Source organism: Nematolebias whitei, chromosome 12 (assembly GCF_014905685.2).
Source record: "Nematolebias whitei isolate Nwh7 chromosome 12, NemWhi1, whole genome shotgun sequence".
Lineage (NCBI taxonomy): Eukaryota > Metazoa > Chordata > Actinopteri > Cyprinodontiformes > Rivulidae > Nematolebias > Nematolebias whitei.
The window spans coordinates 34,805,778-34,823,253 of NC_056509.1; the positions used below are offsets into that span (position 1 = coordinate 34,805,778).

At 39.9% G+C, this 17,476-nt stretch overlaps 1 protein-coding gene across 1 annotated transcript in view; it reads right to left on the reverse strand.

Annotated features, from left to right (window-relative positions):
• sash1a (SAM and SH3 domain containing 1a) overlaps positions 1–17,063 on the reverse strand; it is a 210,113-nt gene extending 193,050 nt beyond the window's left edge. The window contains exon 1 of the mRNA XM_037685867.1: positions 16,563–17,063. Within this exon, the coding sequence (XP_037541795.1) occupies positions 16,563–17,063 (501 nt within the window). The remainder of the gene's footprint in view (positions 1–16,562) is intronic.
• Positions 17,064–17,476: the final 413 nt, after the last annotated feature.

Here is a 17,476-nt window from a genome sequence, read left to right on the forward strand (position 1 = left end):
CCTGATTACATTTTGTGTTGATCTTAGGACTAATCTCTTTGAACACAGCAAAAAAAAACAAAAAAAAACTGATTATCATTAGCACAGTTTCATCCACTGTAGGTTTGCATGCATTTTTTTTTATTTTTTACTTAGACCTATTTTGGACTATTTACAAGCTAGCTGGCTAAAACATCCATGCAAAAGGTTCAAGATTAATGAAACATGCAGCCACTTTTACACATAAAATGCCTTGCAGTGTCAAGGCTGCAGTGTGTGTGAAAACAGGCTAGTAAAAATGCAAAATAACATAAGTAACTGATAGGAAATACATACAAATGCTATTTAAACTCATCCTTAAAACATAGCTAAAAGTGGTTTTAAACCATCTGGAGGTTTAGAGTCACTTTGGAATGTTGTGTAAACAGAAGGGAGAATTCTGAACTCTATACATAAATGTTAAAAACTATAAAAATAGGCATCACTAACAGATCACTACAACCACCGTGGCTACTTTATGATGTGGTCCATAAAGAAAGGATACATTTAATGTGATGTCTGTCTGAATGGCATGAGAGCAAATGTCTAAAGCATGAATTTTGGGAAAAGTTGGATGATGCAATGAGAGAGAAACTAAAGACAAGTCAGCAACAGATTAGGATGAAAAAAAGTTTAATGTTTTAGAATGGCCGAGTCAGGGTCAAAACATTTAGCCTCAACAGATGCTATGATCTTAAGTTCAATAAGGAGATTTCAAAAATACTGACGAATTGGGGAAAAAATGTAAAAAAATCCAGGTAATTCCACACTTTCCTAGAACTTGTAAGTTTGTCACCTCAATGATGTTTTTGTAATTCATCAGAACCATTTTCTTGACAACTTTAATATCTCATTAATCCAATTAAATTTCTGGTACAAACTACAGTAATAATGTGTTATGTTGTCATCATTGTATGTTCCCATACAATGGCGAAATTGGCTCTCTGCATTTAACCCATCCACCCCAAGGTGGAGCAGTGGGCAGCTATGGAAAGCGACTGGGGAGCAATGGGGGATAGGGTGTCCTGCTCAGAGACACCACACAATGACTGGGGCTCGAACCTGGGACTTTCGGGTCCCGAGTTGGCTGCCCTGTCTCTACCCCATCTCGTAATATGAAACACCAGTTGTATCCATGATGGAGGTCAGATTTCAGATAAAAAAAAAAAAAATTAATACTTTGAAATACGAGAAAAAAGACAATTCAGACACTTTTCTAACTGGTTCGAAGCCAATAAAAAAGGCAGCGTTTTGTCACCACAGGCGATGCCCAACGTCAGAATTTGGTCAAATAAGTTTATTTTCTCTAACCAGATTTAAAATTTAAACAGAAGAAAAACATTTGAATCAACTCTGAGAAAATCTACTGCAGACAAAATGATGAGCAGTGCTTCTTCGTCATGAGTAAAATGCATGTTAGATAATGGACACCAGTCAGTTACAGGAGATAACTGTATTTCGGCTCAGCAAACAGCCGACGAGTCATTCAATCTTTGTTAGGTCGACTCAATCTGTAAAGATGTTTCTATCCTCCCTAATGCACAACAAGTCTATTGAAACATGAGGAAAACCACCTCTAAAGAGCAGATGAACCAATATTTGCCACTAGTAGAACTTTTTTGTCCCATTTCTGCTGTTTTTATTCAATTGTTCATATAAAGTTTATACACTGTAAAGTTGCTCCTCGTTTAGTCCGACTTGTGCAACATGCATCTGACTGAAAAGAGCAATTAAACAGCAGCAAATAGTGTTGATAGGACTTTAGAATTTATGATTAAAAATACTGTCACACAAAAACCTATATGGATTTTTTTTCCAGTGTTGTCTCAGTAACAAATGTGTTCATGTGGCCAAAATGCAAAGCCTCATTGAAAAGCCTCAACCTCAAAGGACCTGATCCCACTTCACAACAAAAACCTCCTTGAGCTTTTTACATGACCGAGAAGGGCTCATCAATATTCTGATTGGGGTTACGAGATAAGACTTATCCTAATCAACAATAAGAACCCTCGAGCTGCTTTTTCTCCGTTGCGCTTTTGCAGGATAATGATCACAGAATCGGTGAAAGACTTTGATTTTGACACAAACATAGATAAGACGCAACGTGAAGTGTTTGACCTGCAAGAAAAAAAAGACAAGTAAACATCTGATAATGTAAACAAGACAAAATCACGACATGTGCACTTGTAGGCAGGAGTTTTGTTCTCAGGGAGGATGGAACAAATGCAGTAGCACCATCCTCTGCCTTCTTCTGATGCACAAAAAACAGCAGACATTCAAATCCAGGACTGTACAATATGAGTGTCTGCTTTACATAACAATTGAAATAAGCTCAAGCATGGAATTCCTGCATGACAATGAGGACTATCTGTCTCTGCACATAATCGCTAGCCTAAACTTCCTCTGCCGCTTCGTAATCTGCTTCCAACACAAGCCTGAGCACAGCTACTGGAAGCAGAAAGGACCTCCATTCATCTTTTACAAAGTGTTAGTCAAGTAATCTAATCATGTGGCTTAAATTAGCTTGTTAAACAAATGCTAAAATCTATGGCAGAGCATTAAAAACACAGTTCAAAGAGTGGGGTCGATTTGATATGAACTAAAGGGTAAAAGTACTTGCACCAGGGATGGGAGGGGTGCAGTTGCGGAGGGGTAGCTAGCATTTAGTTCTTAAGCCATAAATGGAATGGACAGGGACCAAAGCTGCAGGGGCAGTCTAGCAGGGCCCTGCCCTGCAGTCTATTGTTCCAGGATGCCAGTCTGTTCTCATCCGAGAGGAAAGAAAACAATTCCTTCTCCTGGATCCAGACACAACTATGGACAAAACAAAAACCCATATCACAATACAGTTTACCCAGGAGACACCCACTGTCATGTTCCCATGCTGCTGCCCAGTCCAGAGAATTTGTTTCCTACGTTGTCACAACTGTTGTCAAAAAAGCAAAAGCAAAGTGGAATAAAAAAAAGATTTCAGCTGAAGGGGCAGTTCAGATCTTTGAAGTGAGGCTCTGCAGAAACATGTCCTTCTAGCTATTCTAGAGCTTCAATCTGCACTAGATGTGCTACAGCTAGCTGCTACTGCTTCTTACATATAACTGCAGAAATCTATGTAAACGCCATGAAAATGTGAAACTGGCAGCAATAGAAAATGTTATTAACTAGACTTTGAACAAACCACAAAAATGACTGAAATCCACTTTTGTCTTGTCCTTGTCCTCCAGTTCAAAGAGCTATCTACAACAGGTCACATATTAACTGCTCATAATCTCTCCACAGAACCAGAGTCAAAAAGATTCCGTCTATACCTTTTACTGTGCAACGTGTTAAATTTGCCCTAAAATAATACCATCTGACAAAACTATTGATTTGTATGAAATTATTTTACTTGAGGCTTTTGCTGTACAAGTCAGTCCCTATGGCAACCTCAGCCGACATTCTCACACGATTAATGGACTGATGCATGATCTAATTACTTAATTATTGACTATTCAGCTTCTGTTTTAGAAGCTTGCAATACGAGAGCAACGGCCTCACATCCAAAATTTTACACACAGTCTTGATTGTGCAAATTTCAGCAGATGATTTAGAAGATGTTATAGCAGAGCAGTAGAGACAGAAAGCGCCACTAAAAAAGTCTAAACTGCACATCACATTTTCTCCCTTTCTGTCAGTCTATCTGCACTTTTCTGCCATTTCTTTTATTTCTTTTCCTCATTTTTCTGTCTGTCTAAAACAGACCACTTGTTTGTCTGCCTGTCTTACCAGCTGTCAGTCCTTATTTCTTGTTGTCTGTCAGTTTGACAGGTCTTCCAGTCTGTCGTAAATTTGTCTTTCAGCTTGCCTTGCCTGTCTGCAAGTTAGTGAGAATGAGGCGAAACTGGCTGAGGATGCTCGGTGGAGCAAAGAGGAAAAACTCCTGATGCATGACCCCTCCCCACCGCCGGGGCTCGAGCTGTGAGCTGCCAGTTGGGCTGCTCATTGTTTGGCTTTTGTGTACGACATCAGCTGTGGGATGAATGTATTCAAAGCGTGGCGGCGATTAACCGAATTAATGCCACTCCCCTGCCAATCATTTATCAATCTGTCAAGAGTCAAGCGTTAACAAACAGATTACGGAGTCCTTGGGCCAACTTCCTGTACTTGGCTAACCATCTCATGAGAGCAAAACTATTCCGTGATTCAAAGCAGATTTTTCTAGAAGCTCATTATTAGCTTGCTGGGTTCAAAGACTTACATGTTGAAATAAATACAGTCTTAGTCAAATCCTCTCTCAAACAACTAAAGCAAACCGTGAGTGGATTGGTTACATAAGCTACCACCAGTGAACAAAAGTCAAACCAGGTCGCCTCCGCTGAACAAAGGCGGCAACATTTCCATGAGGCGAAGTTTGTCACCGATTTCTTCACATTTATCTCAAGCCAAGACTTAAGAAGACTAAACTAACATGGCGATGATCAAAGATTCTAAAATAAAATCTCAGTGAATTGAAATTTGCACAAGAATTTCTTTTTTTTTTCCAAACAATTGTAATAAAAAGTCTAATAAGATAAACAAGGGTCAGCAGAACACATGTAACAAACCAACAAACAAATAAAGTCGAGCTTTTGTGTGAAGTAGTTTTAAACAATAGTTTTCTTGACTTTGTGAAGATTTTATAACAATTTTATTTTAATTTTAGCTGCTTTTTCCACTCAGTTCCCATCCACCTTATTCCTGTGGGCTCCACTGTATAAATGATTGTGGGCACAACTTCCTGTCACACACTAGAAGTAGCAGTAAGTATTGGTTAAACACGGTGGTGGAGCACGGACCGCGGTTTATTTGAAAGTAATTTACATTCAGTTTAGAACATAATACACTATTTTTGTTTTGTTTACATTTATTTAACAACTCTAAAGTTGACTAAAACAGCCTTGTTGAGTTCAGGTACCTGCTGTGCTGTTCGCGGCTGCACGAACAACCAGACCAAACTAAACCAGTGGCTACGACAACGGCGTTTTGAAGACGGACCCAAAACAAAAAAATTGTTCCTGTGAAAAGTGGTATAGTTTACATCTCCTAGCTGCAGATGAAGAATTAAGAAGAATGTGGCTGAAAAATCTGAACTTGAAGACACCACCCAAAACGTTGTACGCAAGCTCATTTCTCCTTGACAAATGGCTGACGGAGGAAAACTTGCATCCTACTTTGTGTCTGGGCTACAATAAACCACCAGAGAAGAGATGTCAGAGCCTCAGAAGGATTGAAAACAGTGTGACAAGAACATCAGGTATGATTTCAAGTGTATGCAGAGCACAGCATTATAGTATTTGTTAATCTTTGGTACTACAATTTTCTCTTCAATTAACCCAAGCTCAGTGACGGAGGACTTGAAGGCTTTGGCTGGGCTCTATGTCTGCTTTAAGGTAAATAAGATTGTGTCCCTCCTCTTTTAACAAAACACAACCAACTTTATTACTGTGTAATACACCTCAGAGCTTTTCAGGGTGTTCATCACTTCACCATCGGAAAAACAGAGTCAATGAAGTAGCTAAATATGCTAGTAGATGTAATCTGCAGACACTTCTTCAGGTCGTCCTCCCATCCCTCATATGATTATATTGTCCTGTTTGAGCTCTGACAGGTGGTGTTCCTACATGTTTCAATTAAATCCACTATGCTTGTAGATTAATAAATGTACTGTTCGCACATAAACGAATGCCGGTTCTGGTCTGCGTCGGAAGTCAGTATGCAAATGTACTTTTCTCATTTGGCATAAACAACATAAAATCTAAATATCGCACCACACTGAAAATGTTACAATAAAACACTGGCAGCGCAAAACACCGTTCTGTGACCATTTTGCACCGTTTTTTCATCTGGACTTCCACTTTTAGAAAACGACAGCCATACTTATAGTTAGTTCTTTATCTCTAAGGCAGTAATTGAACACAACGTTGCACACAGACATCGTCTTCATAAACAATCATGTTTCAATAACACTGGTAGACATTCTGACTCCAAGCAAGTTTCTCTGGAGCACTGCGGCAAACCATAACACTAATAATCATGACACTTTGGTTTAATTTGCAATTGTATTAGCGCAGCTAGCAATTTATTAGATTGTAAAGTTACTGATTGTTAAGATAACTTGTGCAATGTGTGCTATGTGTTTGTGCGGGTTGTGTTGGAGGAATGCAACTGCCTCATAATTAGAATTCAAATTCAGGTATGTAGAGCCGCAGGGAAGTCGGAGCATGACAGACAGACACTTTGTGGGTTTAGTTTGGCTTAATCTCCCACCAGGCAAAGCCACTACAAATGCACTCAGGTAGGAACATATCGACACTGGTGTGGTCTCCGTGATCAAAGCTTTCAGCGTCGTCCTGCCCTCATGCCTTGGAAATGGACCAATTAGAGATGAGGACGGGTTGAGAGTTGCTTGCCGTGCGTGCTTTACATCTAGCTGGCAGCAGCTTCAGACAAGGTAATTATACACTCACCTGTCTGTCTCGCTAACGCTCACACTCGCTGCCATTATGGCTCACTCATCTCTCTGCACCCCTGCATTACATCCCTTAAAACACAGGCCAACACAATAAGGGCCGACATGAACCAAACTGGGAAACTGTAGCTACATGTGGGGTGATTAATCTCTGCCGTTGAAGTTAAAGCGACTCAGCCTTTACAGGAAATCCTCCAATACGTTGGCGCTAATGTCAGGATCAACCAGTGTGCGTTTCTCCCCTTGTTGCTGTCTGAGTCCCATGCTTTGCAGAAAGACCTGTCTGTTTATTTTAATAGCCTCTTTATTTAAAAAAAAAGGATTATTTATACCAACTGGGGCATAATGTGGAAGCATGGTTTGACAAAAATCACTAAAATGTCTTTTTGTCATGTTTCTAGAGGGGCAAAGGCTTATCAAAAGGACTTTTAATCTCTCGTACACAAATCCAGTTTATTAAAAATTATTTCGCTGTAAATAATAAGCCATCTGCTCAACCAATACTTTGTATTCATTATTAAACATGTTTTTAAAAAAATAGACATGTATCTGCAGCCATACAGACAGTGCAGGATTACATTTAATCTACAGGATTATAACTGCTGACGTTAGCCGGTAAAATAAAATGATTTGCAACCGTAATAAAAATTTAAAAAGACCTGCAAATGCTTAAACCGTTAATTAATAAAACTACAGAGCTTTAACATTATGAAGTAATCCTATCTGCAATGTCAGGCATTTTTAGCTTGTCAGGCCAAGATTGCAGAAAGAAAGATTGGTAAAAATTGCTCAGTTGTCTCCATGGTAACTATTAACAAAGCTCTTTTAGCGTGTGACCTCCTGGATAAAGGTTGCATTGGAGTCAGAAGTAATTAGACTTCTTGGACTATGTAGGTCATTTGACCACCTCCGACAATATATCAAAATTAATCTCCTTGAGACAGGCAACAGTGTTTGCAGGGCAGCAATGTGCTCTCTACGAGTGTATTTCTTGCTAAATGTGTCCCGTTTTTATGAGGAGATGTACTTATCCACTGCAAAGCAATCAGTTTAAGTGCAATAAAAAGCATATGAAATACAGAGATGTGCAACGGGAGAAAAGACATAAGCGGATGGAAAGCTTTGTCAGATCCTGATGCAGACAGGATCATGCAGCCATCATGGTGGAGGACTTGATATCTTCATATTCTAAGATGACGATGTCATTATGGTGCATGCATTTGTGTTTCAAAAGGCTTTATTTACACCTCTATACATTTTTGGAACAAAAGCAAGCTGCTACTTATGGCTGTGTGATCCTGTCTGTTTGCTAACTTTGTGAAAGAAGCAGTGAAGTGAAGTGTAAAAAGAAAAACACACAAACATGTTTACTGCTACGACTAAGCTCCGTGTGCAAGAAACCTGCATTCTTCTTCTTCAATGAACCATAACATATAGCTTTTTGTCTAAAAGCTTCACACCAAAAAGCCCAAGAGGATTGATTTTAATTTGTGAAAAACTCCTTTAATAAAACTTGATTTCCTCTTATATAAACTGTAGCGATGGAGTCTGAAACTAGAAAATGCAGATAGAGCACGATGCCAGACCAAAGACTTGCAACTGCAGCTGTAACTAAATCCAAAACTGCATCGATTGAACAGAAGATTTAAAGAATAAAGAGATGAAAATCAACAAAAGAGTGTCAAGCTAGGATCACCAACAATATGCACAATCTAATTTGAGGCAATATTTCACGTGCGCTTGTCTGATATGTTAGCACTTGGAATGAGTTGTGAAAGACTCAGATATTACCACATCAAAAATTGTAGCCCGATATTTGTAAAATATACTGAGATATAGTTGTTTACATGTTTGATAAGGTGGTCATCTTGAACTGGGTCACTAGTGGGGGTGAGATGAATGATCCCTAACCATACAATGTTCAGTCAGGTCATCTGGACGGCTTCTTCTTCACTCAGGTGACCTGACTGAACATTGTTGGATTTATACCTGGATTAATGAGCATGAACTTTGGTGATCCCTAACCTTGTTGTGCTCCAATTTCTGATGAAATAGTCGACACTTGACTGAAGTCCAAGTTGAGGATCTATTTTAATTGTTGTTGGTTAACTGTGTGCCAAGTTCAGTTTGAAGCCACATTTTGGAATGAATGCTCAAACACATTTGACAGTCACGCCTTTCTCAAGATTCATTTTTGGGAATTTACCAGAGAAGCAACTTCTCTCATAAATTCTCCTATGAAATGTAGATGCATAATAGTGATTCCACCAACACTATTTATAGCATTCAAAACTTTCTGATCCCAAATTTATTTTTATTTTTATTGTTATCACAGTTAATAGTCAAACAAAAAATTGTATGGTTAAAGCACTTTTAGTTAAATTTTTGATGAACATTTTTTTTTTTTTTTAATGAAATAAGTTTTAAGGACAATTTTGAAAGTTTTAGGCTATATCCTCTTCATTTCCCTACATTCACTATAAAAAAAAAAAAAAAAAACATGAGATGCATCAGTAATAACCAGTCAGGTATTGCACTACAACTATCCGACACCACCACCATGATGACATCTAGACCTTCCATGCCTCCTGCTGATCCAATCCTTTCTTATGACCTCAGGCCTTGCTTCATCATTGTTCCATGAGTATTCACTGGGAATACTCCATCTTCATTTCTTGGTGCCAACTGGTGGTGTCTACCGCTAGATACCTTCATCCTGACACCTGCCTGGAATGCTATTTTGCTTTGCTGACAGGATTTGTTTGGTTTTGCTTTGGATCAATTGTTTCCATATTGGATCTAATGAAAATGTCATAAAAATCCATCCAGAGGTGCATGGAATAATTAACTAACAAACAAACATAGAAACTCACACGCACAAGTAAAACCATTTTTGCTCTACATGTACTGTTGGCATTGAGTGTTAGTGAGCAAGATTATACAGCAACAATGAGAAAAAAAAAATACTTGCGCGTACTCTAAAAGAAACATTGTGAACATGGAATAAAATATCTTGTGTTGATAACTGCAGTGTGCTATCTTGTGTTTTTACAGTACTTGTGCAATGCAGGCAGACTGTCGGGAAGCTCTAAACCTTGGACCAGAATAGCTCTGATAATGCATCTGTCATGAACGTGTCATCAGGACCTGCTCCTCAGCTCACTGTGGAAAACTGAATCGCCTCAATGGGCCTTCTTTATTTTAAGCCACTACCATGACGTATATCTTTGAGTGATACATGTTCACTGTCACACGCTGGCACAAGAACACGTTCAGTGTCACATTCAGAATCAAAGCCAGTTGCGTGTGTGGGAAACAAACAGTAAAAACAAAACCTTCTTACTCCTCGCTGCTGAAACGAGTCGGCCAGCTTCATATATAGTATAATGTTACTTTCCCACATTTGCACTTGCTCCCAAGAGACAGATAGTTCAGGCTTTTCTTTCTTATTTTTGTCAAGAAAGAGTGAGAGAAACTCTAACTCAGAGCAAAAGAAACCATGCAACGAGTGCATTTGTCTTAGCAGTGATAACATTTGTGGAGTCTTTTTTTTTTTTTGGAGCCAAGATGTGTTAAATGTCTCATGAATTATTCCACATTGCAAATGGTAAAGCGATCATGTGACCCCGAGACAAAAGTCAAACGTAGGGCAGATTTGACATAGCAAGATCCAGCACTTACAGAGAACACTATGGTTTATTCAACATCGGCTGCTTTCCAAATACAAAGTAGCTAAATACTAATACTTGCAGTTTAGGATGCTTCAAAAGCCCCTAAAGGAGACTCACTTTAAAAAAAAAACCTTATGTAAGAATACAATTGGCTTTTTAACATGCTAGAAATGTGATCTGCCCCTGTTTAGCGTTCCAAATAACCCCATTTTTCTGTAATGTAAACAGCAGCTCCTACGCTAATTGACTTTCTCTGTCCTCTCATGACAATAGAGCGGGTCCTTGACTTCTTTATGACTTCCCCTTTATGAATCCTCGACTGATTGTGCCTTTAAGGACCCTTTAATAAAAACTAAGCAAACAGTGCTCTCAGCAGAGCAAAAGGAAAACTCGCAGGCGCTTGTGAGAGGCTTTCTCCACCCTTGTGGCTGAATGCCAGCCCTATAGGAATGAACACAGATAATACAGACGTTTCCCAAAAACACTGGCTAAATTACAAGCTTTCATTGCAGGGTTTTTCTAGACAATTTACAAAAAGCCTCTTCATCTGGGGAAAAAAAACAAGATCAACACATTGAATTCAAATAATAGCTCCCAGAACACAACTTATCAGAAAGAATGACGTGCATAGTGCATTTGTAGTGGCAGAAAGAATTACAGTAAACATTCTGGTTTTGCTATTACTTGAAGTTTCCCGAGGATGACAGTTGGCCTACGTGGTAAGGTTTCTGCAGAAATAGTTTTGGTTGCTAAAATTATTTGTCTCCGAGTCTTGGCAGGTGTCCAGTGTAGCTTGCGGGCTGCCAATAACCACAACCGGCCAACAGTAGTTCACTGCAAACTCAGACCCAATTTCCTGCTGAGGGATATTAGTTAAGATAAGAAAACTGGAACAGGAAGAAAGGTGAGGGCTTGTCGTGTAAGGTGGTGAACTTCCTCATTGTTGCCAATAGAATAAGAACACAGATAAAACTGTCTTTTGTTTCTTTTGCCTTGCACATGGGAGACTTTGCAGCATTTGACTTTACATTCAGGTTGCAGGCGTCTCATGACTGTCACCTTCTATATTTAATCAGCTGCAATGCAGGGGTCAAAGGAGGGCATTGAGCCAACAACTTGGCAATCTACCCCTACCTAAACACTCAACAAGGCCTCTCCAGCCTTAATAAACAATGTGCCCATCCATTTAAAGCTTTCCCCCCCATGAATGATACCCAGGTTTTAATCACCCACCCATCAGTACAATGCTGGACACTTGCCTCCAGAGTCCAATTCAATAGACGGAAATTGGAAATGCAAAACAGAGCAGCAGTGAAAGGACATGCGGCTCCATCAGGTTCCATGCAAACAATGGAGAATCTCCCCCCTGTTTAGCTTCTGCTTCCTCCTGACACACAGCGCTAACAATGAGGCGCTGCGACTGACTGCGTCCACATGCAAGGCAGGATCAGGATGGGAACACATCCCCACAGAATACTGCCATGCCTATTAACAGGGTTGAAATTTGAAGATCCATTTATCTGTTAACACAAAGAATTATTTTCTAAAACACCACTGAAGCAGAAAAATAATGGGGGCAAACAGCAGGACACATGATGACAACTAAGCCAGGACATGTTTATGTGGGTCCGTTTTCACAAAGGTTGTGATGACCATCTTTGAAATGGACATTTTATTTGAATCATCCTGCACATGACTTTATCCTGAGAATGTTACCAATTAGGAAGGCATTGAAATAAACGTGCAAATGACAACTGATAAATCCAGCTTCTTCTTTCATCTAAGGAACTGTTTCTGAGCTTCATTAAAATCTGTCAACTGGTTCATGAGATATTTTGCTAACCGACAGACACTTGCATAATTACGCCATCCAAAAAATAAAAATAAGTTAAATGCTGACACTGAAACTACCAAAAGGGAAGAATGTTTATATGTTTGCTTGAACCAAAAGGTTTACTTACTATCTATATTTATGGTTTCAGCAATCCCCCCTAAAAAATAACCTAGTGACATTAAGCCTGCTGAAAACTCTCAAGCTGAAGGAGACTTTCAAGCTTAACTTTAAAATCCAAACATGTCTTCTGATAGACATTTTCCTGCAAAAACCTCAGTTTGTTTGAGAACCACCTTCTTCCATCTGTGTAATATCACTAGAATTAGAAACATCTAATCTACAAATGATGCAGAAAAACTGGTTCATGCATTTGTCATGTTCAGACTGGACTGTTTCAATGGTTTATTATCTGGGTGTCCAAATACGCATTTAAAAAGTCTTCAGTTGATCAAAAATGCTGCTGCCAGAGTCTTAACTGGAGTTAGCAGGAGAGATCATACTCTCCAGTTTTAGCTTCTCTCTACTGGCTCTCTGTCAAATCCAGAATTGAATTCAAATCTTACTTCTAACCTACAAAGCTCTCAACAACCTAGCTCCATCTTATAATCAAGATCTTATTTTTCCATATTTTCCTAACAGAGCCCTTCGCTCTCAGACTGCAGGCTTACTCGCGGTTCCTAGAGTTTCCAAAAGCAAAAAGGGAGGAAGATCTTTCAGTTATTAGGCTCTTCTCTTGTAGAACCAACTTCCAGTTTCTGTCTGTGAGGCTGACACATTGTCCAGTTTTAAGACTTTCCTTTTTGATAAATCCTACAGTTAGAGTTGGCTTGTTATGCTGCCTTAAGCTTAGACTACTAAAGGACAAATTGACCTCATTTCCTTAAATTAATTGTTAAAATTGAATAGTTTTCATTTGATACTATTTCTATCTTGTGATTCTTGACCTGCCATTGTGTATCTGTTCCTCTCAAACCCAGCTGGTCGAAGCAGATGGCCACTTGTCCTGAGCCTCGTTCTGCTAAAGGTTTTTTTCCTCGTGAGGGAGTTTTTTCTTCCCACTGTCACCTTCATGCTTGCTCAAGATGAGAGTTCTGCGATGGAGTTAATTTCAAAGCAGTCTGCTCAGATAAATAGTCTTAAATTATTATTTATATATATATAAATGTTTTTGTTCATTGCCTTGATACGACTTTTGTTCTGACTTAGCGCTATATAAATAAACTGAACTGAATTTGTTTCAACAACTAAATTGGCAAAAGAGTAAATATATCTTGCTTCATTTCCACTCTTTAGGTCTCATTGAAAGCCGAAACAATGCGGAGCATTAAATGCCCATGTAACATATGACAGAAGAAAGGGAGACGGGCAGAAATGATGGTTAAATCTGTTTACGAGGACATCTGAACCAACACAGACAGCATCAATTCATTGACTGCAGTAGAACACAACAAGAAGCTAACCAGCGGCACCGTCTTTTCCATCTATATTATTCCCCAATGAGAGATCATAAAAATGTGCAACCCTCGGCACAAGTGTTTGTTTACATCATAAGAAATAATACTCGCTCTCAGACAAGGGGGTCTCTGTGGCTTTGATAAGGATCATGGGTATTTATTACACCCAGCAGAGCCCTTTCACTGAATCGTCTGATAATGGTTTGTCTCACCAGAGGACATGTAGGGGATTTCTATATCTTGAAGTTTGTATTATCTAAGATTTTGTTAGGTGATAATAAAAAAATAATAAAAAAAGAGATGAATCCAGGCGCACATACTGTAGACGAAGCACGTGAAGGCTTTAAAAAAGAATGAAGAGCTTGTTGATTCTATGCGATGACCATGTCTTGAAGTTTGACATTGTGCAGCCTGTTATTTATCCCCAAAGATGGAGTCACTGTCCTCAGGCTCTGCTGGGGGGTGACATGTTGTCTCGAGGGCACCGAACAGAGAAATATCAACAGACCTATCCCATCCCACATAGTGAAAGTCTATCAGCTGGTCACAGCTCCATCTCCCACACTCCTCTCATTCCTCCTGGGGAGAAAAGCACTGAACTGAAGCCAATTCTAAACTACAGGCTTTTATACACACACACACACACACAGACACACATACACACACACACACACACACACACACTGAACCAAGAGAGACTAAAGGACCTTGACCTGCTCGTTCCTTTTCAAAGCCTCAATGCCAGAGCTCTGGCTCTAAATAAATACAGCCTTCGCTCGTAAAGATGGTTTAACCCTTCTTAAACCGATGCTTTGTTTCAGCTTTCGTCTGATAGTTAATCCCAAATAAATCCAAAACCTCTGTGGGACTCATGGTTAGCCAAAGTGGCAAACACACACACACACACACACACAAAAAGGAAAGGAGCTTATAAAACATACAACGACTCTGGTTAAAGCCACAGTTAAAACAATGGCTCATATCGTTTAATGTAGGATTGTGTGAAGAAACCATCAGCTCAAACCAGCTGTTAGCTTATCACTCCAGTCAAGATTTACGCTCCTTTTCTCCAAACTGAGCTCCTTCAAAGACCTGGTACAATATTAGGTATTTTTCACAGAACGCAATTTCTAAATATATGAAATATTCTTTTAAGCAAGATAATTCTGACTGTTGTAAACACGACCAAGGTCTGATTACTTTGAAATAAATAAGAACAAATTTAATGATGAACATACACCACAAAACATTTTTAAGTTAAAGCTAAAAGGAACTCAACCAACTGTCATGATTTAAGCAAAAATAAATGTAAAATCAAGTCATGCATTTAAAAAACATTGAGGATAAAAAAAATAATAATATTGTGCAAACCTCAATATAAAACCACATAAAATTGTTTCTAGTTTCCGTAGCTCGGCCAGTGCTGCAGCCCCGTGGCTGCAGGTTCGAGCCCAGATTGCACCAGGAATGGCATCCAGCATAAAACAGTTGCCAAATCATTCAGACGAGTTTGCTCGCTATGGCAACCGCCTTCAGAAGGGAGCAGCCAAAAGCAGAACAACAATAATAATCTGGTTTCTTTGCTCAGGCTTATTCAACTATCAATGAAAAGCTTAATCAGCAGCCTCAATATCAGGTTCAACAAGTTCTTCAGCACAAGAATGAACACTTCTGCAGCTCGTTGTACCATCATGACTAAGCACCGAGTTTATCCATTTCATTGACAACAAACAGATCTTATTTTGCTGCATCTTTTTCAATTAAACAATGTCAGGTTGAGGGTTGTTGTGCTTTTTTTTATTTTTGCTGTAGCAGCACAAAGACAAAAAGCAGAGGATGTGATGTCTGCTTACTCAGGGGCCTGAAGAGGCTCAAATCAAAAGCCTCCCTGTCTGTAACAACCGTAACTCAGCAGAGCCTTTTCAGCTGCTGAGGCATATGATGCAGACCCTTCTGAAGAAGAGGTCAGCATCACTCCGAATACAAGAGGCTCTCTCAGTTTGGCTCACAGGTCTGCAGCAGTCCATCCCAGGAACCCTTCCATCTCCTGTCCCTGCAATCAGCAGTCTGTCTCCCATTCATGCAGCAGCAAGCTGGAGGGGTTACAGGTTCTGTGGGTTCATCCATCTTTACTTAATGTTCAGAGAAGCTAGGGGGCAGGCGAGGTCAAAGTAGATTAATAATCGGAGTTTAAATCTGTTTTGCCCTGCAGAGAATCACTAGCAGAGTTAAAGCTCCTCGGGATCTCTGCTCTTCTCTTTCTTTTTCTATTTGCTTATTGATCTGCAGAGACTTGACCCACCTCCATCATTCATCCTGCAGCAGCCGCTCACACTTGTGCAAAGTGCAGCAGACCCAAAAGTGTTTGATGTGAAATACCTGCATGTAGTTTCGGTTTTGACAGAATGATGTTCACCAGCTGACTCAAAGCACACTTTAATGCAAACATACGGAGCCAAACAGGTCAATTCAACTGATTTTACAGATATTGCGTTAATATTTGTTGTGGAAGTAGCCGAGCATCACCTCAAACACTTAAGTAAAATGCAACATTTGATTAAATCTGGCTTTATCTGACTCAACCCGATGTCTGTTAGCAAAATAGCTCACAAACCACTGGTTCTTGATGAAACTCAATGTGTCAAACCAGTTCAAGAAGGCCAGCACAACTAATCCAACCCAGCTGTAACTCGTTGATTTGTACATATAGTGAACCACAATTCCGTGTGTTATGGGTCTTTCACAGCCAATGATCTAACAGCAAATCAGAATTCTGTATGATTGCACATAATTATAGTTTAAAGATTTGATCAACACAGACTGTCTCTGCCACTTCTCAACATAAGATGGTTGTAGTTTAAAACGGTGGCTTTAAAGGTGACAGGCTATGCATTCTTTCAAAAAGGTGATTTTAATTTAGTAAAACAATCATGTACACAGACGCATAGGCCCTGCATTGTTTCCCAAATTGCATACTTTTAAAATCAGTGATTTCTATTAATAAATGTACTTTTCTTTAGTAAAAGTAGGATTCACTTTGTGTGCCAACTTCTGACATATTTGGGCATTCTGGTGCCATCTTGGTGCCACAGCATGATTACCTTATTAGAGTAGGGCTGTTTGGTCAAGTTGATCCCATCTCGGATGAGTTTATCCCTGATCATAATCTTCAGCTTCAGTTTGGGGTACATCACCAGCTCCCTCCTGTTGCCCAGCGTCAGGTTCCTCTGTGCGCCCATGTAACCGCCGTTACGCCCAACCCGGTCACTGTTGGGCTCGGTCCAAGACTTGGAGCCCCGAAGTTTGGACTCAAACTCCCCCATGTGACCCGTGTAAACCTCAGCCGCGGGTGGCATCGGCTCCAGGGTGAAGTACAGCCCGCTGGCCGTCTCTTTGGCTTCCTCCTTCAGCCGCCTCACCGCGTCATGGATCCTCTGCCGGTGGTGCGGGATGTAGACGCCGATAGCATCCAAGTCAGGGTCCCCTATTTGTTTGCAGACCTCTAAGTCGTCATATCCATTATCCACGAAAGACTCGACGTACTGGGAGAGCTGGAGGGTCTTCAGCCACTCGTAAACGATGACAGGTCCGTTGCTTGTCATTTTCTTCTCTTTCTTTATTATTTGGCTGGTGCCAAAATTGGCTCCGAGTTGGGAGTTAAAAAAAAAAAAAAGTCAAGAGTGAACTGTTACTTTCCCGTTTTCATTCTAAGATTGTCAGAGACTGCACGTTTTCTCCGAGTGTTCAGTGCGTAAAAAATCTGGATTAAACAATTTCTGAATAATCCTCGTGAAAGACTTGGCTACCATGCCCAGTCTAAATATTAAATCATCCAAGAAACGGGATGAAAACTTTCCCAAACACGGTCCAGATGAACAACACAAGTCAATATTTAGAAACGAAGACCCTTTGAGCACGTTTTCTGGTGCGCAATTGTCAGATGTCATTCAAAACGGCGTCTTGCTCAGATTCCACTCGTTACGCACGATCTTTCCTCTGCTCCTCTGTGTGGACA